Source organism: Malaclemys terrapin, chromosome 10 (genome assembly GCF_027887155.1).
Source record: "Malaclemys terrapin pileata isolate rMalTer1 chromosome 10, rMalTer1.hap1, whole genome shotgun sequence".
NCBI lineage: Eukaryota > Metazoa > Chordata > Testudines > Emydidae > Malaclemys > Malaclemys terrapin.
Genome location: NC_071514.1, coordinates 15180157 through 15206870, shown reverse-complemented (window position 1 = coordinate 15206870; position 26714 = coordinate 15180157). Strand labels below are relative to the sequence as shown.

At 48.8% G+C, this 26714-nt stretch overlaps 2 protein-coding genes and 1 non-coding gene across 4 annotated transcripts in view; 1 reads left to right on the top strand and 2 right to left on the bottom strand.

The window, feature by feature from the left end:
* Positions 1-3039: 3039 nt before the first annotated feature.
* Positions 3040-3112, bottom strand: TRNAR-UCG (transfer RNA arginine (anticodon UCG)). Its single transcript has one exon. It is a non-coding gene; the product is annotated as a tRNA-Arg (tRNA).
* A 128-nt stretch (positions 3113-3240) lies between these two features.
* On the top strand, positions 3241-25634 carry POLG (DNA polymerase gamma, catalytic subunit). Of its 2 annotated transcripts, none has more exons than XM_054041985.1 (23): positions 3241-3408; positions 4233-4887; positions 5345-5540; positions 6838-7005; positions 8139-8285; positions 8845-8924; positions 9555-9737; positions 10364-10527; positions 10849-10972; positions 12086-12310; positions 12858-12978; positions 14536-14613; positions 14918-15037; positions 15672-15832; positions 17288-17341; positions 17740-17857; positions 18444-18579; positions 18721-18967; positions 19446-19568; positions 20202-20370; positions 22011-22219; positions 23902-24062; positions 25547-25634. In XM_054041985.1, the coding sequence occupies exons 2-23, from the start codon at positions 4295-4297 to the stop codon at positions 25609-25611; spliced, it is 3642 nt and encodes a 1213-aa protein (XP_053897960.1). In that variant the 5' UTR covers positions 3241-3408; positions 4233-4294; the 3' UTR covers positions 25612-25634. The 2 variants fall into 2 exon arrangements, with proteins under 2 accessions (XP_053897960.1, XP_053897961.1); XM_054041986.1 differs by having other exon boundaries at positions 3242-3408; positions 10364-10515.
* Positions 25121-26714, bottom strand: part of FANCI (FA complementation group I) — a 40890-nt gene continuing 39296 nt past the window's right edge. The window contains exon 38 of the mRNA XM_054041988.1: positions 25121-26123. Coding sequence (XP_053897963.1) covers positions 26058-26123 — 66 coding nt within the window. The 3' untranslated portion in view covers positions 25121-26057. The remainder of the gene's footprint in view (positions 26124-26714) is intronic.

Genomic DNA, 26714 nt, shown 5'->3' with positions numbered 1-26714 from the left:
GCACCACTCCATAAAAACTCAGATAATATATTCTCTGAGCAAACAGGATCATGACTCTCTTGTGAAAAATTCTCTCTGGTATTTTAATAATGCTTGTTACCTTAGTACAGGGGTTCTCACGCTTCATTGCGCCACAACCCCCTTCTGACAACAAAAATTACTACATGACCCCAGAAGGGGGGACCAAAGCCTGAGCCCACCACCCAGGCAGGGGAAGGGGGCACCGAAGCCCAAAGGCTTCATCCCTAGGCAGTGGGCCTGTAACCCAGCCCTGCCACCTAGGGTTGAATCCCTTAGGCTTTAGCCCCAGGAGGCTGGGCTCAGGCAACTCTAAGCCAGCCCTAGCAACCCTATTAAAATGGGGTCATGACCACTTTGGGGTCCCAACCCCCAGTTTGAGAACCACTGCCTTAGTAGATAAGCACCATAACATTTAACAATATGCTGTGTACACATTTGCTTTCACAGCTAGCACAATTAAAAATAGCATTAAAGTGATTTACCACTTCTCTAAAACACGCTTTTCATAGGCTAGGCCAGCCCTGCTCACATCTTTTCCCTTACCAGGCTTCCTTTCCCCCCCCCCCAATGTAGCCTTTATAAGGGAACAAACTGACCTAAGGGGCAGGAAAGAGGTGGCAGGCTGGCAGCAGTATTACTCTGTTAGCCAATTAGTTGCTGTTTCTCCCCCTTATAGAAACTGTTAGTTTCCGCTGCTCATGTGTTTTACTATGTGGGTGATTAATTCAGGCTAATTGCATGCAGGTGTGTGGTTCTTACTTTAAGAGCTAGGCATTACGTGATGCTTGAGTCAGGCTATAATCTGAGAGAATTTAGGTTCCAGTCCTGAAAGCTACTCCACAAAGGTGGGCCCTGTGCCTTTTTAGTGTTCCGTCAATTCAGTGGCGCTCTGAGTAGGCATAAGGGTCTGTCTGTGCAGAACAGCTTGCAGGATCAGGGCCTTGGGCCCAAAATCTCAAATATGTTTAGGTGTCTAGCTTATGGGAGTTAGGTGCCTAGATACTTTTGAGGATCTGAGCCTTAGTGTGTAAGATTTCCGGGGGCAGGAATGCTGATCTTTGTTTAACACATTGTCCATTATTTTAGATTTTCCCAACTATTACGTTGTAACTGTCTGTTAATAAACTATGTGTTTTAAAATTCTGCATCCTGGAGTCTAGTGATTTACACTGTCTCTACTGCCACGGTCTTTGTCCCACATTTGGGCTTTAGCAAGTTGAGATGTGTGTGTAAAAAAAAAAAAAAAAAAAAAAAAAATGCTGTCCTATGGTTGGATGTGCTGGATAAGGAGCAGCTGGACTGGTTTATAATTTTTTTCTTGATACTGGGTCATTTTGCATCCACGCTGGAGACAAGTAACTGTCTGTAGATCTTTAGATAATCAAATACGATCATCCTGAAACATCTCCTCTTCAAAAGACTACTAAGAAAAAAAAATGTATGCACTGGCAAATACCTAGACATGCCTGAGGTGGTTGCAGGACACAGGATGGAAAATGAAAAGTCAAGAATGTTGCATTCAGCATGTGTGTACGTGTGAGAAATACTGTACCCTGATAAAAAAGGCTGAAAAATGAATTGCAAAGAGGGTGAACAAGAATGGAACTTGGGGATACTATGTTTCTCCTGAATATTCACACATATATTTTAAAATAATATACAGTGTTTTATATCCATTTATGCATTGCAGTAGACCAGTGTTTCCCAAACTTGGGATGCCGCTTGTGCAGGGAAAGCCCCTGGCGGGCCGGGCTAGTTTGTTTACCTGCTGCATCCGCAGGTCCAGCCGAGCGCAGCTCCCATTGGCTGCGGTTCGCTGCTCCAGGCCAATGGGGGCTACTGGAAGCGGCGGCCAGTATGTCCCTCGGCCCGTGCCGCTTCCAGCAGCTCCCATTGGCCTGGAGCAGCGAACCGCGGCCAGTGGGAGCCGCGATCGGCCAGACTTGCAGTTGCGGCAGATAAACAAACCGGCCCGGCCCACCAGGGGCTTTCCCTAAACAAGCGGTGTCCCAAGTTTGAGAAACTCTGCAGGAGAGGGTAACTGGGATGCCCAGTATGATGTGTTGACTTTGAAACAGACACTCATACATCCTCATAATAAGACATGGTCTGGAATGTACAGCCATAAACCCAGATCCTGCTACACTTGCAAGCATGGTTAACTTTATTACTGTGAGTAACCTCATGGAAGTCAATTGGGCTTCTCCGGGCAGTAAAGTTAAGTATATGCATAACTGTTTGCAGGATCAAGGCTCTATATTTTCAACAGGCCTTGTTCTGGAATATTCTCCCACTCATGCACTGAGTCAGGATCTGCTGTGGCATCCCTATGGGATTCATTATGGCAGGGGTCGGCAACCTTTCAGAAGTGGTGTGCCGAGTCTTCATTTATTCACTTTCAGGTTTCGCGTGCCAGTCATACATTTTAACGTCCTTAGAAGGTCTCTTTCTATGAGTCTAGAATATATACTAAACTATTGTTGTATGCAAAGTAAATAAGGTTTTTAAAATGTTTAAGAAGCTTCATTTAAAATTCAATTAAAATGCAGAGCCCCCCGGACTGGTGGCCAGGACCCGGGCAGTGTGAGTGCCACTGAAAATCAGCTTGCGTGCTGCCTTTGGCACACGTCCCATAGATTGCCTACCCCTGCATTATGGAATATTCTTCTGTGTTTTGGGATACATGCTCCAGGATCTTATTAGCTACAACTATTAATTCATTATTACTATTATTGCAATTTCACCCAGATGGTTCAAAAATAATCTGAAACGTTTTGAAAACAAATACATATACAATTATAGCTCTTTAATATGAAATAAAAATAAATATAAACATTAACTGCTATCACTGGCTAGGTGATTTTTGCATCAGCACTGGGTTCGTGTTCACTCCTCCGGTCTGGGCTTTGCCCTGTGGACATTGCTCTGGAATTCTTTCCTTTTTCTCCCACTTTAAAATAGGGGGTTTATAAATATATTTATAAAAATTCATTTCAGCCCACTTGGCCCATCAACTTGCGACCGCGGCAGGACTCGAACCTGCAATCTTCTGATCCGAAGTCAGACGCCTTATCCATTAGGCCACGCGGCCACCTTCTGCTAGAGCTCTAAAGACAGCCTTAGGAAGCTGAGAAAGCGGCCTGGCTGCTGCGGATGGGTCCATCTACCGCGAGGCCCGGGGAGGAGAGCGCGAGCCGGAAACCCGGAAAGAGCGCCCAGCGGTGTGGGCTGGTCCCCTCGGGCACCGCCCCCTGCCCGGCCAGGGTCATCTGATCTCAGTTGCAGCCTCGAGACCCCGCTCGCAACGCGGCCAGCAGCAACTGTCCCGCCGCCGGGCCAGGCCGGGCCGGGCTGGGCTGAGCAGCCCCCGAGCGGCGGGAGCAGCGGGTGAGGGGGCCGGGGGGAGCCACCCCCGGAGGTTGAGAACTATGCGGGGTCCGGGGGAGGGGAGAGACCCATAGGGGGCTTGGGGTGAGAGAGGGAGGCTGAGACCCATGGGGGGGTGAGGGGCATGGGGGGGGAGGCTGAGACTCATAGGGAGGCGGGGGGGGGTGAGGGGACCTGCAGGGAGGGGAATGTGGGGGGAGGGGAGGCTGAGCCCCATAGGGAGGCGGGGGGGTGAGGGGACCTGCAGGGAGGGGAATGTGGGGGGAGGGGAGGCTGAGCCCCATAGGGAGGGGAATGGGGGGGAGGCTGAGACCCAGAGGGAGGCGGGGGGTGGTGAGGGGACCTGCAGGGAGGGGAATGTGGGGGGGAGGCTGAGACCCATAGGGAGCCTGGGTGTGAGGGGAGAGACCCTTTGTAGAAGGGGAGGCTGACACACGTAAGGGGGGGACTGCAGCTTTGAGGGGAAACTGAGCCCCGTTGTGGGGCTGGGAGAGCAGATTGGCAGAGAGATGCCTGAGGGTAGGGACACTCCCCTGGCTGGTAGGGAAAAGCCCAAGGGGAGGAGCTGAGTGATGGGACACATGGGGTTTCATTGACCCATGGGAGGGTGGAGTGAGTTACTGGAATGGGATAAGCCAAGTAGTTGCAGTATCACAATGTTATAGCCTTGTCTACACTGGAGGGTTTTTTCTTAAACTGTCCCAAGCTGGTTCTGCTCCAGTGATGCTAGTGGTGGTTGCAAGTGCTCAGGTTCTTTGGGGGGGAGGGAAGCCCCAAATGAATTATGCTAAATTTCAATCCTTCTGTTGCGTTTCTCTTTGCAGACCTGTCCCACCAAAAAGGGCTGACTCTTGCCCGTTCTCCATGTTACTAAAGTTGGCTGAAGATGACACATTTACTCTGGAGGAAGTCGATAGCACGTCTGTTTCCATCATCGAGAGCCAGGCATGGGAGATGTGCCTCAGATTCTTCAGCCAGTCGCCCAGTGCAAGAGGAGGTCATGCAAGATTCTGGCACCAGCCAACGGCGCATGAACCCACTAAACATCCAGATGCTGTCCAAGGTTCTTCACGAGCAGATTTTCCGGGGTGCTCAAGTGCAGTACTCAGATGCTGACATCCAGAGGAGTGTGGAACATCTGCAGAAGCATGACCTGTGGGGCAAAGAGACATCCATGCTCCCTGATGTGGAGCTGCAGCTGCCCCGCATGTACGGGAACAATCTTGATGAGCACTTCCGGATTCTGGCGCAGAAGCAGAGCCTTCCTTACTTGGAAGCTGCTAATCAGCTGCTCCACTGCGAGGTGCCCCCCATGCCCTCACAGTGGGCTTGGGAAGTTGGTTGGACACAGTACGGACCCAATGGTGAGAGGAAGGCTGTAGACTTCCCTGAAGAACGAGCCTTAGTGTTTGATGTTGAAGTGTGCATGGCAGAAGGCCATTGCCCAACACTAGCAGTGGCTGTTTCTCCAAGTGCCTGGTAAGATGTGATGACTGTAATATGCAAGAAAAGCCACAACACTAACTGTTACTACAGTGGCGATGGATGGAGGAGCAGCAGAGCTGAGCTTCTCCATTGTGCTAAATACTTGGTTTGATAGCGAGTAAATGGTCCCATGGAGCTGTAGCTATTGGACATAGGCCCATTCTAAAGCCTACTTGTGAAATTGCAGTTTGATTTAGTTAGTGAATTCAGCGCTGGTTTCACAGCCTCTGCACATGAACAGGTAAAACCTGGGCAGCAGCAGTGCAAACTTCCCTACGCTGCTTCCTGCCAGTGTAGCTTAGCCCTGCTTGAAAAGTCAAATTCTGGGGAGAGGGAGAGAGGAATTTGGCCTCCTGGCTCATCCCTCCTTAGTCCTTCTACTAAGACTAGCAGAGGGGAATCAGTCTTCACAATTTTAAGTAATCCAAAAGATAACATGCTTCCTTTCCAGGTACTCCTGGTGCAGTAAGCGGCTGGTAGAAGAACGCTATACCTGGTCCAGCCAACTGACTCTGGCTGACTTTATTCCACTAGAAACTGCTCTGAACTCAAGCTGTCTCACCAAACAGGACTGGACAGAGAGATTGGTGGTGGGTCACAATGTCGCCTTTGATCGAGCACACATTAAAGAGCAGTACTTGATCCAAGTAAGTACTTTCCTCATTTTATGTCCATTTCATCCACCTGCTTTCTTCTTGGCTCTGTCCATGGCTTTGAGAAAAGCCACTTAGGACCTGATTTTCAAAATTTAGTATATACAATAAATTAGTTAAATGTATAATTTATTTTACAAAGTTAATTTGCTAGGGCAGTTACTGCTAGTTACACATTTAACCAGCCACCTGTATGTACGCTCACCTAATCTGCATCTGCAGTTGTAAATATCCACAAATTAGACATGGTTTTTGTAAGTATAATTGGACTCACCTAATTTTGAAGGTCAGGTCTTGTGCCTTAGTTAACTGTAAGATAAGAATAACATGACTTCCACACCTCATGGGAGGGATTGTGAGCTTTGTTCCATTAAGGGTTGTGAATTGCTTTGAGATTCTCAACTATAAAGTGCTACAGAGGCAGCAGTCTGCCTCTTGGTGCTTTTCGGTTTCCTTTCCCTGTGAGCCAAAGCATAGAGACATTGTGCTTAGCATCAGGAAAGTCACGAAGGCCAGCGCTGGCAGATGACATGGACTTCAGTAGTTCAAGATATGCGACAAAAATAGCTTGTAAGTAGTGGAACGAAGCAAGACATTTTGGTAGCATCTTGGTTTACTGCCATAGCACAGGCCTGGATTCTTTCATTTCTAACCCCAGGAGCCTTTAGAACACAGAAGAAACAAGCACTCCCATTGCTGCCGGAGTTGTATAAGGGCTTGGATCTGTGTGACTGATTTCAGGGCAAGCTGTCCAATCTGGGTGTCCAATTCTGTCAGTTCAGCACTAAGAAGAGCAAGATGCTGAGTGTTAAAGTCAAGTCTCAGTTGATTGCCTGTGTGCACAGAACACTAGCAGCTCAGACACCAGACTGCCTCCCCACCAGCCCCCTAGCTCCATTCTTGAGAAGCCTGAGTGCGTGAATTGTGAAAAAGGCAGTGGCTCCTCGACTGCCTGTTCTCTAACCCAGCAGTTCTCAAACTGTGGGTCAGCCAAGCTGAAGCCAAAGCCTGAGCCCTGTTGCCTGGGCCAAAGTCCAAGCCCCAGCACCCAGGGCCGAAGCCTGAGCCTCACCGTCTGGGGCCGAAGCTGAAGCCCAAAGGCTTCAACCCTGGGTGGTGGGGCTCAGGTTACGCCCCTCCCCTCCCCCCGCCTGGGGCTGAAGCCCTTGGGCTTTGGGCTTTGCACCCTCTTTCCCCCCCCGCCTCCCCAGATTGTGTAGTAATTTTTGTTGTCAGAAGTGGGTCACAGTGCAATGAAGTTTGAGAACCCCTAACCTGCTGTGCATTTCAGGGCTCCCGAATGCGTTTCCTGGACACAATGAGCATGCACATGGCCATCTCAGGGCTGACGGGATTTCAGCGCAGCCTCTGGATGGCTGCTAAGCATGGCAAGAGGAAAGGACTGCAAGAGGTCAAGCAGCACATGAAGAAAACACGCAGTAAAACTGAAGGGTCTGCAGTGAGTAGGAGAATCACTGAGGAAATTTGTGCATTGCTAACTGTGCTAGAGATCCCAACTGCTTGTTTTCCTTCACTTTGTTTCCTTCGCATTTAAAAGCCTCCCCGCTCCTTCCCCTCCACAGGGGACCTAGCTCTAGCCTCCCCAAAGGAATGGTTTAATAGACTGCTCCATTGCATTGTTTGAAGGAGAAGAGTCTGTAATGAATGTTTCATATTGTGCTGTTACTGGCCATCTCTGTACACTCCAGCTGGGGTCTGAAAACTGAGCTAGGCTCTTTCTGTCTCTTCTGTCGTCACATGTAATAAAGGGACTGCAGTCAGACCTCTGCTGGTGACCTAGTGCATAAGGCACAGTGGAGCCATCTTGCACTCCTGTAGCTTCAAAGGAGCTACAGGTCTAACAGGAGTAGGAAGTGGTCAGTGACAATAAAGCCAGTGGCTCTCACTTGCAAACACAGGAGGAGCAAGTCTGTGGAATAAGAGAGGGCCATTTTACCTTGGCAAAAACAGTCGTGCCCCAATCATATCTGTTCAGAATACTGCTGCAAAGATCATTGTCCTCGCCTGTCACTGTGACCATATCATCCCTCCATTGGCTCTGTTGCGTCAAACATTTCACTTTCAAGGCCCTTCATGACTTATCCCTACCCTACCTATCTCCTCTCATTCGTTATCAAGATATCAACTCCTGCCTCCAATGTCTGCCTCCAGTGCCCACTTGCTAAATTTTCAAACAAGCACCTTTGTGTCTTCTCCCATGCTGCCCCTTACTGCTTGGAAGGAGCAACCTGTAAACATCTGCAAAGCTACCTCATTATTCTCCTTCAAATCCCCTTCCAAAACTCTCCTTTGCCATGATGCCTACAAAACCCTTAGATTATACAGAGACTATCTGTTGTTCTGAGTTTGCATGATGCCTAGCACAGTGAGATCCTGGTACATGACTGGGGTTCCTAGACACTATAGTAATACAAATAATAATTTTTATATAGTCTGTTTTCTTATAACTGTACTTTCGGTATACTTTAGGTATATTAGTTTAAAAATAGTCCAACAAACTGCCTCTGCATGTCAGTCAGCTGCCAGTTCTTTTCCTGCCCTGAGCTGGTCTGCTGGCTTGTCTCTTTGCAGATTGGCTCGTGGGACTGGGTGAACATCAGCAGCATTAACAACCTTGCAGATGTGCACGACCTGTATGTTGGGGGTGAGCCGCTGGAGAAAGAGGCCCGTGAGCTGTTTGTCAAGGGGAGCATGAGTGACATCAGACACAACTTCCAGGTAAGGGTGAGCAGCTTCTGGGAGAGGCCGGGGAGGAGGAGCCAGGCCAGGGGAATTCCTTTAATTATAAAAACAAAAAGAACTCTCAGCAGGAATAACATTTTCTAGCAGCATATTTTCCATTTCCTTATAGTGGCTTTTGGAGACATACAAAGCATCCCCAGCTACGGGCAATGAAAGATGGAGCACTTTGTGCTACTGTTAGTAGTCTCCATGGGCAGCATCTCCATACTAATGATCAGGGCAGTTACAATTGGGTCCCTTTTCTTGCAAAGTTGGTGCACGTCTCAGTCTCCCAGCACATTGCCGATGTGGCCATTGGTTGACTAAGATTTGCATGCCTCTGACCCAGACTTCTGAGATTTCTTTCCCAGGGAGAGACCCGAGGGGAAGTTTGTGAGGATGGGGTAGAAAACTGTGTTGTGGAGGTCTTTAGTATAACTGGCTGACAGTCACAATGACACTAGGTTATTGCGCCCCTTGGCTCGGCCAGTTCATTGCACTATGCTCTATACACACAGTCTAATCTTCCTACTTTTTGCCTATTTCTGCCCCAAAGGAACTGATGAAGTATTGTGCCCTTGATGTCCAAGCCACTCATGAAGTGTTCCAAAAGCAGCTGCCACTCTTCATGGAGAGGTGAGAAGGAGTTTGACCTTAGCCGACACAAAAATTAACTGTTGCACGGAGCCTCGAAACTCTGGCTACAGATACAGGGAATTTGGCACAGTTGCTGCAGTCTTGTCCAGCCATGCTGAGGACCTGAGTTTGATCCTCATGGAGATGGGGGATAAACTCATTTCCAGGTTGGCGATCAGCATCTGAGCTCTTTATGTTGTGGAAGGTTGCAATGGCAGACTGGTGCCAGAACTCTGGGGCTGCACAGAGCCCCATTGCATGGGGACCCTGATCCCTCTCTCCTGGCTAGAAGGAATAAGCATCATAATTTCACACTCAGCTAAGGTGGGCAGCTCTCAATGAGAGGGATTCTGAACTGAAGCTCTCCTGGGTGGGACTGAGGGATCTTGGTGAAATGGACTTTCTTCTGCCTGCCCTACATACAGATTCATATTAGGGCCTTCGGTAATTGCCGGTGCAGGAGGGCAAAAGCCATAGACCGTTCCGGGCAGTAGCGTGAGGTTGGGAAACTCCTAAGTGGAAATGGAGCTGAAGTTACAGATTTTGTATCTTTATTTGTAGAATAGCCTAGTGCTTACAGGCCAAATGCCTTCTGGGTTGTGCTTAATACCATATGTATTTGTGCTGTAGATGCCCCCATCCTGTGACCTTTGCAGGGATGCTGGAGATGGGTGTTTCTTACCTGCCTGTCAATCAGAACTGGGAGAGGTACTTGGATGAGACTCAGGGCACCTATGAGGAGCTGCAGAAAGAGATGAAGAAATCCCTGATGAACCTGGCCAACGATGCCTGTCAGCTGCTTTATGAGGAGAGGTACCAGCTGGGTCATGAGCATCATGACAGGGGGAAATGCAAAGGAGGAAGGGGCTTAGATCCTGGCATTTAGTGCAGAAAGAGAAAGCATTTTTCATTTAAAAACAGCAAAGGAATTTACTTAGCACTGATATGACAATAGTGTGGCTAGATGGCTAAGAAGATTGTTGAGGAGACCTGAAGCCATTCATCTTTAGATCCCCAAATCTGTCCCCATATTCATAAGGGCTGACCCTCAATCCAATCCCTAGCAGACGAATGTTCAGAGCTCAGAAACTATCTTTAGATTTGGCACCAGATGGTTAGCAGCCTCTGTAGAGGCTGAAGATTCAATGGAGACTGACTTTGACTGTTCAAGTCTGGGTGAGGCATGTTGGCAAAGGGTAGTATGCGGGAATCTGGCATTGCTGCAGTCCACTGCTTTTATTCTGTTCATAACCCTCAGGTTAATGCTTGACAGGGAAAATAGTCAAAAATTAGGTCCGTGTGTGTCTCTCCTCCTTGTCCCTGGTAAAGTAAACTGGAACCAGGTGTCAGAATTCAGGATGTCGGCAGGGTCTAGATCAGGCAGAATGTAGAAATGCAAAGCCGAAACAAGCTACGTGTAATGTTGTTCTGCCATGCAGGTATAAGGATGATCCCTGGCTATGGGACCTGGAGTGGGACCTACAGGAATTTAAGCAGAAGAAGAAAACAACAGTAAGGAAGAAAAATGAAGATGTAAACAGCGAGCCAGCCAAAGTGGTGGCAAACCCGTCTGCCCTAGAGTGGCAGGAAGGTAGTGCTCTTGGTGGGTGTGCGTGGTGGGGAGGTGAGGGTGGAAAACAGGTTTAATACCAACTATCTCTAAGTTCTAGTGAAGTTGCAGGAAAGACATGCAGCACAGATCTAAGTGGTGGGAAATCGGAACCAACGGGAAAGGGCAGCTGTCAGGTAGAGGCATAGTCAGTGTAACTTTCTAGACCAGGAGGAACAGAAACAACTGAGCAAACATGGAATCATGTGTAAGAGCAGCGCATGTCGGAAAAGGCACTGTTTCTCATCATGCTGCATTCCCAAGTGGGTGCAGAGAGAACATCCCTTGCTAAGGTTACATTTATTACAAAATCAGATCCTGGTCCCCCCAGTGAAGAGGAAGAGCTGAGAGTCCCTGAGAGCTGGGTCTTCCTGGAGCGTCTGAAGGAGACTATCAGTTTGCTACCAAAGAGAACCCAGCACCTGCCAGGCCACCCGGGGTGAGTCATTCAAAGGGGGTTTGCATAACTCACCACTTAATGGTGACTTTGGTTTGTAGATAGAAACATTTCCAGTTGCTATTACTAATCCATGTAAGTGTTATCTGAGCTCCTCTTCCTGCCCATGGGGCCAGGGTATTCCAGCTGTTTAGTCCCTTTCTAAATGCCTTTGCTGATGGGCATTAAATAGCCAACAGGTGGTAGAAGGATAAGTGAAGTGGAGAGCCTGGAAACTGAGTGGATGAAGTATGTACCTTTTGCTTCAGAGGCCGGGGTTACACTCTGGCTGTTGTGAGATTAGTGGGTCCCAGTTCAGCTCTCAGTAGACAGGAGATCATCTCTGGAAGCCACCACTAAGAATTGGGCACATTTAAGTATTCTGCTCAAAGTGGCCTGTGCTGAGCCAATGTGGAAATTAAATTGCCTCCCGCTTCTAGAGAAGATGGACCCTCCCGCATGTTGGAAGCACCACAGCTACCCCACTGCCCTGCTATCTGGGGTTGACGGTATACTCAACATATACATTGTTCTATGCCCAAAGAAAATCTGAAACTGCCTCTCAGGGCTGGCAGTTCTTGAGAATGGGTTCCTGAGCTGGACCATGGGCTCTTCCCAGAAGAGGAAGAGAAATCCCCATACTCCCAAGGTTTCTCATACTCCACTGCAATCCTTTGTCCCAAAGAGACAGGAAAAAATATTCGAGCTTCTCCAGACAGATAGCTTTTTATAAGAGGAGATGGCAAAATCATTCCCTTGTCCCTAAGAAATGCAGCACTTGGAAAGCATGTGTTTGGAGGCAGCCTCTTAATGTTTCTTTTTGATGGGTGAGTTCTATTCAGATGATCTCGCATTTGCTGATGGTCCCGTTGATCATTCACTGGATATTAGATCAACTAAGTGGGCTCGACAGATGTGCTGTCCTTCTTGTTGGGGAAACCCTGTCCTAGGCTAAAAGAGATGAAATAGGATGGACCACCTCGAAACATGAATAGTGAAGGGAATTTCTCATATTGCCTTGTTAACCAAAATGAAAGTCAGTAGATGGGGAGGAAACTTTGAACTGCTCTTGAAGCCTTTCTCCCCACCCTAATTGTTATTGTCTTGGGTCTATAGATGGTACCGTAAACTCTGCCCACGCCTGAATTATCCAGATTGGGTGCCAGGTCCCAGTCTCATCAGCCTTCAGATGAGAGTGACACCAAAGCTAATGAGACTAACCTGGGATGGTTTCCCAGTGCATTACTCTGAGAAGCATGGCTGGGGCTACTTGGTGCCTGGGAGGAAGGACAATTTGCCAAAGGATATCTCAGAGACAGAAGAGCCATCCTGTCCACACAGGTAGGAGAGTGAGAGAGATGGGCTGGGCTATCTAAGGAGATGTCAGCAGTAAAGTTACTGTATTCACTAAGCTGGAAGAGAGTCCCATGTTGCTAAGACTTCTGATCTTTAGTGGTTATTTACTGAACAGTTTTGGGGAGGGAGATTCTGGGAAGAAGGTCAGCAAATTAATCCAGAGCTCCAAAGTCTCAAACTGCTTGGCAATCAAATAAGGCAGTAACCTGAGGGCATTTAAAGATGCATCTATTCCTCCCTGAACAGAAGCCTGTGCTTTTCTCCCTTCCGATCAGAGAAAAAACCTCTCTGGCTAACAGTGTTTGGCTGGGAATTTTGGCCTCTCCTTCTGAAAGATGCTGGGGAGTAAGTTGCCCTTATTTTCATCTTCTTATCTGAACAGATGTCCTTGTGGAGCCTGGGAACTCTCTGTCCGAGGGTGCTGCTTGCGGTGATAAATTCCATTTCAGATGCTCGATATGAAACCTGTCTCCACTCCCAAAGACACAGGTTCCTGAGTACCACTCATCTCTCCTTTGCCTTCTCCCTCTAGGGTTATTGAGCACATGTACAAGGAGCATTGTAAGGAGAGAGGGAAGGAGCAGCCTTGCTCACTGAACAACTGCCTTGAAGAGGAGCTCATGTTAACAGACAACAGCACTATCTGGCAAAAGGTAAAGCTGGGTTTGCTGGAACTGAGGGATGAAGGGAGTAGAGCAGTGTTTCCCAAACTTGGGACGCCGCTTGTGTAGGGAAACCCCCTGGCAGGCCAGGCCGGTTTGTTTACCTGCTGCGTCTGCAGGTCCTGCCGATCGCGGCTCCCACTGGCTGCGGTTCGCTGCTCCAGGCCAATGGGAGCTGCTGGAAGCAGCGGCCAGTACGTCCCTTGGCCTGCGCCACTTCCAGCAGCTCCCATTGGCCTGGAGCAGCAAACTGCGGCCAGTGGGAGCCGCGATCGGCTGGACCAGCAGATGCAGCTGGTAAACAAACTTGCCTGGCCCGCCAGGGGCTTTTCCTACACAACTAGCCTCCCAAGTTTGGGAAACACTGGAGTAGAGGCTCAGAAAACTTGTCCCAGGGACCTGTTCCCCCTGGAAAAGCGTGATGGACAGAAAGTCCACCTGCTTGAGTTAGAAGAGAGGGCCCGACTGCCTTTGGCTCCTGCCCTGCAAACGAACTGGCACCTTCAAACAAACCAACTATCCACTTGGGTTCCTTGATCATTTTTCCTGTGGCTGGCTGTCTCCATTAGCCTTGACTGATTCACATAGGTGTTGCTTTCCATGGTCATTTCCCTGAAAGGAATCTTGATTTCCCCCCCCCACAATATATGAACAGAACATTAAAAAATACTGAATTCAGGTCAACTCCACTGAAACGACATCTGACCTCTTCACTCCCATAGTCCCTCTGGTTTGAGCTACTAAAAGTCTGGCCAGGTGCCACCCTACTCAGAGATTTGTTAATGCCAAATCTTAGCAGCCTGTGACTTGGAGCAACTGAGAAGTCATTTCAGAGAGGGTTGAGGGAAAGAAGGAAGGATCTGAAGTAGTGAGAAGCAAGAGAATTTCTTGTAGCCCAAAACAGAGAACCCCATTTTGGAGCCCAGCAGCCCTCTTCTCACAGACATTCACTAAGCTCCCATCCTGTTCTGCACAGCTACTTTCTTGCTGGTTAAACACTGTTGTGCTTACATCCACTTAAAGTGATGTAAGAAAGGGGACTGGCCGGCTTGGATGGGAATGGGGTACAGAGCCTCTTTCGTCTATGCTGCTGATTCAAATCCAGCGCAGTTATAAGTGACTGAGTTATTGTCCTCTGATGGCTCTTCAGCGGCTTGTGTGAAAAGAACTGGTCTCTTTGCTGAGAGTCTTAGCAGAGAGGCCAGAGACTAATAGCTATGGAGCCTGAATTCCCCATTTGCCCCAGGGTTGTCTCTCCAGGTCATTACTGCACATTATTGCCCTGCGGCTTCCTAGTCTGTACCTGTTTCAAGGATAAACAGATACCTAAAGTCTTCTTAGATATCAAGCCGACACCTTTCACCAACACACAACTCACTTTAAAAATGAAGAAGCTGGAGAGCTGTGGGCCCAACAACATGCTGGAGAACAGCAGCCTCACACTATGAGAGGTTCCTGGAAGAGCTATCCAGGCAGCCCCTGATCTAACTGGGAAGCCAAAGCACATACTAAGAAGCTCTCTGATCTTTCTGTCCCCTTTGTTCCCAGGTGGAGGAGCTGAGCCGGTTGGAGATGGATACTGATGTGGAAGCTGAAACAGGCAGAACAGCTAAAGGGCCCGGACAGGTAAATGGAACGTCCTACTGCGAGTGTGTCAACTAACTGGGATTCATTGTACAGGTGCTGCTCCAAGCAGAACAAGAGGGCCCAGGATCGTGCATGGCTGACGAGGAGCAGCTCCCTCCATAGCAGGGACCCTTTAGGATGCTGCTCTCAGGAGCCCAGTGGATGTCTCCATTATAGTGTGTGAGGAGTCAGGTGCTTGTGTAGTTGAGGTGGCACTTCATTAACTGGGTGCTTCCCCCACCCCTGAGGCTTTTCCTTCTTCTGGCTCTAAGTTTAGCAAGTGTCTCATGCTGGATGGTTTCAGGGAGAGTCTGCTTACCTGGAGCTGGAGTGTGCCGAGAGCCAGCCTACATATCACCATGGCAATGGCCCTTACAATGATATCAACATCCCTGGCTGCTGGTTCTTCAGGCTGCCTCATAAGGTAAGTGTGGAGTCCATAGGCTGTTTCTTGTTTGCTGCTGAGCCCTCCCTGGAGTGCAGGGCATGGTGTTTGAGACCCAGGGCTGGCTCCAAAGGGGGAGTGAGTGAGTGACATCTGGAGACCATTCCTCCTGCACTGACCCAACTAAGCTCTGGCTGTCCTCATGCTAAATCCTGGGGTGTGCTGAACAGTTCCACACTGAAATGCACATGGGCGCCAAGTGTTTTAACTGTGGGATTGTCCCCTTACCCATCCCCCTAAAGCCTTTTACTGGCCTAACTGGACCAAGTCCCAGCTCCTCACTGTCTCCTTCAAGGCTTTGCACAGTCTCATCTTCTTCATCCTCTCTGCTCTCATCTCCCCTCACTCTCCCTCCTCTGCCTCCTCCCACTCAGGGTTGTGATTAGCCTCCCAGTTCCTGTCTGCTGAATGTGCTTGCGCTCCTTCTTCAGACCCCACTTCTTTGATATAGCCACCTGCCCTGGTCAGCAGCTCGCGATAGGGCTGGTGTTAAGGACGTGCTTGTAAAGATATGGAATGGGGCAGGGAAGTGATCAGGGCTTCCTTTCTATTTCATAATAATAACCGCCCAACGTGCTGAGCCAAGCCAACCTCCTGTCCTTTGCTGTTAAAGGATGGGAATGACAACAACGTTGGAAGCCCTTTTGCCAAGGATTTCTTGCCCAAGATGGAGGATGGCACCCTGCGGGCTGGCATTGGGGGCACTGATGGGACAAGGGCCCTTGAAATTAACAAAATGATCTCGTTCTGGAGGAACGCTCACAAGCGAATTAGGTGAGATAGACACTAATTCCTCTTCTCCCCCAATTAAACTGCAAAGCCCCCACCCGTGGGAGATCTGCTGCTGAGTGACTGATAACGGGACTTGCACAGGAACTGTAGCGTACTGCACCTCTGTATGCTAAGGCACTGAGGATCATTAGCGCTGATAAGGGAAGGAGCACTGAAGGCCTCCAAAGAGGCTGATCTGGGGCACAAACTTTGCACACTTAAGAAAAAAAGGGATTAGGCAAAGAGCCAAAATGAAACTCTAATCATGGGTAAGTGCAGGAAGGGAGTTCAAACAATGAGCAAGCAGACTGGGTCAAGCATCCTAGCACTGTGGACCTGGGGCTGGAGGGGCAAGTTTCTTCAACTCCCAAGGAATGCAGTGGCAGTTCAACAGGCGCTCCTATGGGTAAGGGTCGGGGGAATGTCAAGGCCCAGCTAGATCTAATATGGACAATCTCTCCACTAGGATTCCTAGGGATGGGTGGGGGGATTAGACATTAGTGCTGCAGAAGGAGCTTTCTGTAGATCTGTAATAGTCTGAGAGTACATGTGCCCCCACTGTTAGCACTTCCAGGAGTCAGGCAGATAAATGCACACATTGGGGGTCTGGTAGATTTGCTACTAACTCCTCTTAGCAGAGTATAGCAACTTCTAAATTGTAACATGCCCCTTGACCACTGCTGTTTTTTGGACAGGGAGCTCCTCCCATGTTAAATATCACTGTCTGTTTCCTGGCAGTTTGCTGACCACAGTACAGGGGACTAATCTGAACTGCGGTACTGGAGATGCAGGATCTGAGGGAGGAAAGCAGGCCTGAGGGATGAAGCCCCATCTCTTATCACAGCCTCAATGTCCCATCCTGTGAATGAATGATTTTGCCCCATGGTCTGGATTAAGCTGAAATTTTCATCCCTCAGTTTAAAGCATTATTTCCATGTAGCTTTCAGTTAAAGGTGGGAAAATGGCAAATGTCTGAGTGGCTCCTGATCACTCTGCCCATTGGTGGCACCTTTTTACTCCTCCATAGTGAGCAGCAGCCACTGTTAATGGGAACGGGTACGAACTGGGCTGTAGGTGTGTGCGCTGTGCCAGAATGTGCTGCTTCAACCCAAGCAAGAGGACAAACATCTCCCACAAACTAATCTTTTGGCAGCCATAAGTGCCAAAAACATACTTAACTGATCATTAAAACTGCCTTGCCCTCGGCACATGCTGGCATGGCCGGGGCTAGAAGCACAGTGGAGACAGCATGCTTGGCTCTAGTGTGTTTTTAGGCTTCCTTGGGCAGCTGAAGGAAAGAACATGAGAAAAGGGGATGCAAACTTGGGGGTTCCCCAAATAGAATCGAAGATCCAGGGTGATCTTCCCTTTACCTGCCTCAGCTGCTGCTGTTCATGGCCTTTCTCTTCCCAGTCTGTCTCACTGGAGCCCTGGCCTCATGTGTTCTTGTTTCGACAGCTCCCAGATGGTGGTGTGGTTGAAGAAAGGGGAGTTGCCTCGATCAGTAACTAGGTATGTGAGGAAATGCCATACAGGTCAGTGGCCCCTGTTCAGTTAAATCTGACCTTTGACTATTGGACCTTCCTTTCTCTGAGACTACGGGAACCTGAATCCTTAAGGGGGTCAGAATTGGGGCAGTACAGGGGGAATAGTCTCTTTGCTTACATCCTCCCATCAGTCTCAACTCTCTGGCCTGTGTCGACTGTGGAACTAGCTCAGCAATCAGACCCCAAGCTGGGATTATAAAAGGACTTCAGAAACTCAGTCCCATGTGATGAATCTTTCTCGGCTACAGCCACTGGGAAGTCCTTCAGTTACTGAGTTCTCAGTGTGGGAAAAGCCAGAGCCAGGCCTTCTTCATCCCTACTGTTCTCCAGTGGGCAGACAGTGACACTCCGCTTCTATTCCAGACATCCAGACTATGATGAGGAGAGTAATTATGGAGCCATCCTGCCACAGGTGATAACAGCAGGGACCATCACTCGTCGGGCTGTGGAACCCACCTGGCTGACTGCCAGCAACGCCCGGGTACAGAACTATCTTTTAGTGCTCTGGAGAGGGATTATTTGTGGAGCACAGTAGTGTGGGATTTCAGGGCAGGAGATCTCAAGCGAGTGACAACTGTCCTGGATTAGAAATCAGATTTGGGGGAGCGGGGGTATGTCTTGGGTTGGGTGTGAACTTTGTAGATCTCAGAGGCTGGTTTTATAATCCTTTGCCCTCTTCCCTCGCTGACATGAGTTGGCCTAGTAACCTAGGGCTGACGAGATCCAGACGATCAAGGCCTGAGAGCAAGACCTCAATGAAAAGGGAGTTAGAATCAGTGGAGACCTTCTAGACTCCATCTGGGATGCAGAGGCCCTCGCAAAGGAAGGGGGGTAAGAGTGGAGCAAGGCAATAGTTGGTCTCCTTGCCTGTATTCCCCTTGTCAGGAGTGTCTCTGGCTGGCATTTCTGCATTGGAAGAGCTGTGTGCTGTTAACACCACATGTTGTGATCTTCCAGGAAAGCAGAGGCCAGACAGTCACTAGAGAAAAGTTGTTTAGCCTGGTAATGGTGTAGGGGAGGGAGGTGTAGGAGGACATGCTCAAAGTGGCATCAATCTGTGTTCACAGGCTGACCGGGTAGGCAGCGAGCTTAAAGCCATGGTCCAGGTCCCGCCGGGCTACCACCTGGTTGGAGCAGATGTGGATTCCCAGGAGCTCTGGATAGCTGCTGTCCTCGGGGAGGCTCATTTTGCTGGCATGCATGGTGAGAGGTTCAGCTGGAGCAGCACTGCCCTGCAATCATGTGACATAGACGGCAGTTAGGGTGCTGGGCCAGGACGTAGCATTGCCATCTGACTCAGACCCATTTCCAGTCTGCATTAACCTCCTCTCTCCTGCCCCCCAGGCTGTACTGCATTTGGCTGGATGACTCTGCAGGGGAAGAAGAGCAACGCCACAGACCTGCACAGCAAGACAGCCTCTACGGTGGGGATCAGCCGGGAGCATGCCAAAGTCTTCAACTACGGGCGCATCTATGGGGCAGGCCAGCCCTTCGCAGAGCGCCTGCTTATGCAGTTTAACCACCGGCTGACGCAGCAGCAGGCAGCGGAGAAGGCTCGGCAGATGTATGCAGTCACCAAGGGGATCCGGCGGTGAGTGCTGCCTTGTGGTTTAACTTAGCAGAGCTTTGACGTAGAAGTCTGTGGGGAACGTGATCTGCCTGTGGCATTGTTGTGTCCACTGTTGAAGGAGTTGGCCAGAAACTTGCTGCACTATTAGCTCAGTTTGTCTCCAGCGGGGTCATTCTTCCTGGGATTTGGACCAGAAGGGTCCTTTGGTAGGTTGGCTGCCCCTATGGAGCTGCCTGAGAGGAAGCGGTGTCTGTCTCTGACATAGACAAATCCCTCCTAATGAGGTGAAGGTAGAGCACATTGCAGACTGCTGGGCTCTCTTACTGTCCTGGTCTCAGTGTCCTGAATGTGGAGCTCATGCTTCTTGCCAATCAAGAGTTAATTAATTTGAAGGCTCTGAGCAGGCTTGCTCCTTTCCATAACCATGACTCTTGTTCCTGAAACTCCAGGAGATCTAAGTCTAAGATGCCATTTATCCCTCCTGGTTCCTCTTTTCTAGGTATCACCTTTCTGAGGAAGGGGAGTGGCTAGTGAGAGAGCTGGGCTTACTGGTGGAGAGGGCAGAGGATGGCTCTGTGTCTTGGCAGGACGTGCGAAGGATACGGAGAGAAACCACGAAGAGGTGAGGGAGCAAAGCTTGAGAAGAGCCTCTGTTTGTGTGAAAAGGGAGTTGGGGTGGGAAATCGGATGTGCAAGCCCTTCAATGCGCCCTGTGCCAGTAACAAGGGGAAAGAAGAGCTGGTATACACACAAAGAGGATGCTGGTGAAAGAGGCAAGTCAACAGCTCTCTTAATCAAATGAAATTGGAGGCCCAGGGCAATTTTAGCTTTTGTGCAAGGAAAGAGACAGCCATGAAATAGTCAGGTTTTGTTCAGATTTCCCCACCAGCCTCTGCCAATGCACTTCAAGCCTAATCTGCTATTGCAATCCTGGGCTTTCCTACTCTCGTCTGTCCCCACAACTCTGCAATGCATCTCAGTCCTGACCAGAGCATCCCTGCTTTTCCACCTCTGAACCTCCATGTTGCTCTGCTGACGCAGAATCCCCTGCTCCTTTAGTGGGGGGCTTCGCTTCCTGCCAGTCCGCTGATGTGCCAGAAACCTAAATCTGCAGAAGTGAAAAGCTAGTCAGCTGAGCCCCTTATTATCGATCGTGAAGCTCCTGAAAGCTCGGACCCCAGTGCCTCTGCAGAGACTGTTTTGTGGCAGGTTCCTGGGGGAAGATGATGTGACGCTTCTGTTCCCCACACTGCAGGTCGCACAGAGGAAAGTGGGATGTGGTATGCCAGCGTGTGTGGGCTGGAGGGACTGAGTCAGAAATGTTCAACAAGCTGGAAAGCATTGCTATGTCTGCCTCCCCAAGAACCCCAGTGCTGGGCTGCTGCATCAGCAGAGCCCTGGAGCCAGCTGCTGTCAAGGGCGAGGTAAGCGCAAACCCTCGCCTGACGCACACCTCTGACTCGGCCCTGCAGAACTCTTGCTTTTGGTGTTTGTCGGTTTGAGTGAGATGGCCTTGGCGCGCCCAGCTAGCAACACTCCACGTTGCCATGCTGGGAACTGTAGTCTGAACAGGCGAACTTTGTAGTAGTTAAGTGACTGCATCCGGCTCTATTTTGTGCAAAGTCTGAGTGGCCATGGGACTGCTGGCTGGCTGCCAATACTGCCCTGGATTGGGAACGGTTTGGATCATCCTGTGGAACCACAGGTTTATTGGAGCTCCACCTATGTAAGTTTTGGTGCAGCTGTAGTTCTCAGTAATGCTGCCCTATGACAGACAGTGATGCACAGCAGCTTTGCTTGAAGGTTGTGCTACAGCAAGGACAACATTTAACTTGGAGGATAAACCCCTCTGTACTCAGCAAATGCTCCAGAATCAATTGTCAGAAGCTGAGTTACAGACGGAATCAAAGCTAGATTCTTACAGTGCCTTTCATACCCCAGGGGTCTCTGCAGCTATGGAGTAGACAATGGGGTCTAACTTGCCCTCACTTGAACCATTGACATCAAGGAAGTCACACAGGTGTGTGGGCAAAATTGGGCCCTGGCAATTTAGAGCCTCTGTAGTCCAAATGCAACAGCAGCAGTTCATAGAATCATAGAATATCCGGGTTGGAAGGGACCTCAGGAGGTCATCTAGTCCAACCCCCTGCTCAAAGCAGGACCAATCCCCAGACAGATTTTTACCCCAGTTCCCTAAATGGCCCCCTCAAGGATTGAACTCCCAACCCTGGGTTTAGCAGGCCAATGCTCAAACCACTGAGCTCTCCCCATCCCGTTCATAGTCTGCAACATTGCAGCCACTTCCCTGTGGGAAGGAAGCTGGTCAAGACAAGGGGATTAGCCCCAATGCTTTCTAGAAACTGCCGCAGGCATTTTCATTTCCCCCCAGAACAGCCCGTAACGGGGGTAGGTTTAAGTCTCATGTGAAGGATGGCATCTTCAGAAGTGCAACATGCACCTAGTACTGCTCTGCAGTGTCAGTACTGGGGACGAACCCCAGTCCCGGTGAAACAATTAAAGCCCATGGCCTTGTGACTCAGAGGTGGGAGTAGTACCTGCTGAACCCACTGACACCATAGAGGCCTGTGCCATATTCTCAGGAATAAGAGATAACATAACAGGAGTTCAGCATACTCACCAGCACGTAGACAGCTGCAATAACTAGTTGTAAATGGCTCCTTCAGGGGTGAGGCTGCTTGCTTCTGCTAGATTTAAAGGGTCAACCCCCCTGAAATGCATGCTGGGAACATGATCCTATAAAAGGGCAATTGTATAGTGAGGATTGGTTAGTGTCTAGGATACAACTTCTTTTGTTATTTCCTATCACAATGCCCTTCTGTAATTGTTCTCTCCAGTGGGTGTTTGGGGCTTTTTTGTTTTTTGTTTTTGAATGGAATTTTGTATCCTCAAACACTGCCCCAATGACACAACCCTTTGAGGCTTGTTACCACCAACTGTTCCATGGTGGAGTGTGACCCTACGGGAACAGACTTCCCTAGGGACTGTGCCTGCTATAGGAATCAGTTCTGGAACCCTTCTAGCTTCTGGTTTGTGTTTCCTCCAGTTTGTAACCAGCAGAGTGAATTGGGTGGTGCAGAGCTCAGCTGTAGATTACTTGCACCTAATGCTGGTGTCCATGAAATGGCTCTTTGAAGAATTCAACATTGATGGGCGCTTTTGCATCAGCATTCATGATGAGGTGCACTACCTGGTCCAGGATGAAGATCGCTACCGGGCAGCATTAGCCCTGCAGATCACCAACCTCCTAACACGGTAAAGGTTCTAAAAAACCCAGCCACATTCCAACCATGCTGCTTCATAGGGGCAAAACTGCAGGGCATGTGCTTCCTGATGAGACCGAATAGGCTGAAAGTGTTGGTATGGTAGGAAAGTTAAGAAACAGTCCATCACTTAAGTTATGTTTTGTCCTTAGTGAATGTGGAGTTGGTCAAGAGTCAAGTTAGAAGCATCAGAGACTGAGTTCCTTTTCATTCACCACCCAGGCAATTACAGATCAAGCTTCCCTCTTTCTGTGAGCCTCACTCCTGATCTAAACAGGGATCTATAGAGTGAGAGGGCTATCAGGCTCTGTAGCAGTCAGTCCTTAACCACTCTAACAGGCAAATTGGGGTACTGAGTTTTTGATGTGAATACCTGTCATCCCTCCCCACCCCACCCTACCCAATTTCACACAGGCCCAACAGCCACTGGGTGGGAATTGAACTAGAACCTAATTGCTTTTAAAATTCCAAATCTTGAAGGCTTGTGTGTGTGTCAAGAATCTTCCTTTATATAACCGAATGCAGAGCAGTTAAGCGTCATGGTTCTCCTAGCAGGGGCAGGAATGGTTGTCAGTACCTGCCAGGCTTCTGTGTCAGGAAATGCTCCTATACTGCTCCTAGCATGTGCGCACGTTAAAGCCCTGTACCACCAGAGCAGACATGACTCCTTCCTGGCCCCTGGGTCCTTCCACGAGTAGCTTTCCATTGTGCGGCTGCATTGTGGTCAGAGCAGTGAGGCAGCTGTAGTGAGTCAAACCCACATGGTTTTTAATCTGTAGTTTAAAAATTAGTTTTGAGGTAATTTTACACGAGTCCCCTTATCTGCACATCCCAGCACTGTTACAGTGAAGTAGGCCAAAGCAGAGCTGCCAGTAAACGGAGCATCTCTGTGCCCATGTGGTGCTAATGCCTTGGTACCTGTGGCTTTGCACCATCCATTGGTGGCAGTGGGCTTCACATTGGGAAAATCTGACACACCCACGCTGACGGGGAGGATTAACTTGAGTTAAGTGTCTGGGTTCTTCCTTTCTTAGAAGGGAAACCGAACATATCTTGACTCTCTTCCTCCCACCTCCTCTTCAGCAATACCAAACCCTCCTGCTACTGTGTAGTTATAAAGCACTTTACATCTTCAAAGTGCTGTGCAAATAGGATGCAAAATAATCTTTAACAACTGACTAACGTTCTTTGAAGCTATTATTACTGCAGGCAGGACTAGGCTTTATTAAAGCAGTTCTCCCCCTTCTGTTAGAGGGGACCAAGCGTGTTGCTAACTGTGAAATCAGGGTCCTTGCTGCCTTTTAAAGTCCCATAGAACCAGCTGAACAGAAAGTGAGTGTCAGCACTGAAGGAAAGCTCTTGGCAAACAAGCTGTAATACCCAGCGATTGCCTTGTGGTGGTTGCTAGTAGAATAAGCCCGCCTCGATGAGTCTCCCACCTGCCAGGGCAGTCTCGGAGGATAAAGGGTCCTGCCCCTTGTCTGTGTAAAGATCTTTTCCATGATGTCAAAGTAGTGGTGGCTCTAGTGAAGAGCTGTGACAAAGCACTAATTGGCCCATTTGCAGGTCTGAGGGTAGCTCTTACCACAGAGCTAGTATCAACTGCCTACTCTGAGAAGGGAAAGACTCTCCTAAGGATTAAGTATTTACATGCAGTGGCTCTTACTCTTTCAGGTGCATGTTTGCCTATAAACTAGGCCTACAGGATCTGCCTCAGTCAGTGGCTTTTTTCAGTGCTGTGGATATTGACCTGTGTTTAAGGAAGGAGGTGACCATGGATTGTCTAACTCCGTCAAATCCAAGTGGGCTGGAGAGGAGATATGGCATCCCACCAGGTAAGTATCATCTCACACAAGCTAGGAGTGAGAAGCAGATTATAGCTTATTGAAGCATGAACAGCTAATCTCCTGCTCTTAAATGCTCTGTTACAGAGCTGTGTTCAGCTAGGAGCTCTATGATTGAGCATTGCTCTGTCACGGTCACCTGCTAGGTACAAACTACCAAATTCCCATAAGGCAGTTGCCTAGCTCTGTATAAAGACGAGGCACCCTGAAAATGACCACATATTTGCTTGTACCAGCTGTTAGAAAGTTCCTGTCTCAGCATCAAGGCCAGCCTGCATTTCCAATCCAATGGCACTATGTGGAACTCCCAGCTAAAGCCTGTTCTAGGTGTAAATTCTGGGGCAAGTCCTAGAGGACTGCCACCTCCCTGCTGGGTGATGGGTTTGCAGTAACATTGTGCGAATTCCTTTAACTTGCTGTCCCTTTGTCACCCCTACATGTATGTCCACATTGGAGTTGCAGGTATAGATTCTAGGGTGAGTAGACATACCAACACTATCTCTCATCAAGCTTACATGCTAAAAATAGAACTGTAGCCACAGCACCATAAGAGGCTAGCCAATCAAGTACATACCTGGGGTCTCAGATGGGACTTGTACTCACTGTGACTAGCCCATTCTGCCCTCTGCACCCTCATTTCTATTTTTAGTGCTCTAGCTTGTGAGCTAGTGTGGGGGTATGTGCACTTGACCTTGAAATTACACCTCCAGCGTAAACACATTCTCAGTGTTACACTAGTGCTTTCTTCTTGCTCCCATTGACTATTCTTAGCACAGCACAGCCTTGTTTAGAAAGCTGCAGACAATCCAAGCTGAAGTCATACTGGTACCCACCAATTCAGGATAAAGTGATAATTACTCATCACTTGACAAACATCTTTTAATTGATGCAAATAAGTAACTTAAGTAGCAGCTATTTAAATACCTCCTGAAATGCGAGACTGTTCTTTCAAGTAAAGAACCAACTGCCTAACTCTAGAAGCACAGATGAGTAGGCAGTTGGAAATGTGAATAGTTCAATGCATGGTTTTCGAATAAGCCACGCAATACTCCTTTAAACAACCTTTATTGGTAAAGCTTAAGCTAAAGTGCATTTTAGGAAAGGCGCAACAAGTGAACAAGTCCTAGTGAGAGGAACCTCAGTTAACTTCTCTCCAGGAACATGGACCAAAGCAGCCAAGTGCATGACAGCTAAAGTCAGCAGAAACAAGAGAACACTAGAGTCCAACCACAGGAATATTAATAATAAACTGCTCCATTTTTTCACTGTACCACCATAGTTGGCTTCTCTGTTCCTATCTTTACAGCCTACGGCTGCAGTGATCTTGTATTCACAGAGGGAGCAGCGTTAGGGCCTTTAAAGCAACAAAACAGTGGAAAACATGGTGTTTGGGGTGTGTGTTTGTCTATCACTTATGTTGTGGGCTTTCAGAAAGTGCCCAAGTGGAAGTAACTTAGCTTTCAACTGTCTTTCAGGTGAAGCTCTGGATATATATCAGCTTATCGAAATAACCAAAGGCTCACTGGAGAAAAGAAAATAGAGCTGGAGACAACCAGACTGTAAGACTCTCAAACAGTTAACTTATTGGCAGGGAATGCCAATGCTTGGGGGTCCTTGCAAGGGCAGGGCTCCAAGTAGCAAACCAGCCCAGGTGACAAATCTTGTCTTGCTCTAAGAAGAAGGGACTGGGCTGGGGGAGAGGACTCCATTGAAGCAGCACATTCTAATGGCAAAGGCAGCTCCCAGACCAGTGTCCAAACAGCCTACCCAAGGCTGAATTTTTAGCTGTAAAATACAAGGTCTTGCACCGACTGTGCATCACTGGACCAGCATAGCTCAAGCAGGCCAGGGAGAGTTCATGAGTACGCGTTATTTTCCACTGCCAGAACAATTTCTTTATAGGTACAGTTGTCCAGGGCGTTGCTGCCCGTCTGCAACAGAAAAGCTGTGCCGGGTGAGTGTTACTCTGACAAGGAGGCAGGAGCTCTATTTTTTTCGTCGTCTCTTCTTTTTGGGTTCCTGGCTCTCAGCTGGCTGTTCTGCTGCAACAGTCTAGGGGGGAACGAATATCAATAAAAGCATGAGTTATGCTACTGAAGAACAGGCTTCTGTGGTTCTAACCTCATAACAGTTTATCTACTTCAAGAAACCACTCACACAGAATGGGAACTAGCTCTCTTCTTTCCACATCAGGGCCAGTGTTCCTCACCCAGATCCTGCCACTGGGAAAAGCCCCATTAATGCATGCTTATTTTATCTGGAAATCAGACTGAGTATAAGCTCTGAGGCAGGAGCCTCCTTATTGTGTGTGTAGGGTCTACTCCAAAAGGGTGCTGACCACTGTTGTGTTACAGTAGATCCTTAAGGGAGCAAACAGATTAAGCCTCTAGGATCCAGGACATTCTAGCACTCTCACAAATGCATCAGTCAGAGGGGAACAGATTCCTTTCCCGGGGAGCTTAAGAAAGGCCAATAGGCTACTCTGCTTTCAGCACTGGAAATGAGGAAAGGGCCCCTTTACACTACAGGAATGGAAAGCAATCTAAGGCAGTGCTTCTCTTGAAGTTTTTGTTCTGCAGAGCACTTTATAAGAGTTATTTTATCCTGGACACACCCTCCCCCAACTTAGGTACAAGCCTGTTG

Coding starts and splice junctions, on each gene's coding strand:
- POLG (XM_054041985.1), top strand. CDS start 4,295: ATGACACATTTACTCTGGAGGAAGTCGATAGCACGTCTGTTTCCATCA. Junction 14,614..14,917: donor CAGCTAAAGGGCCCGGACAG/GTAAATGGAACG, acceptor GGATGGTTTCAG/GGAGAGTCTGCTTACCTGGA. Junction 18,968..19,445: donor GTCACCAAGGGGATCCGGCG/GTGAGTGCTGCC, acceptor CCTCTTTTCTAG/GTATCACCTTTCTGAGGAAG.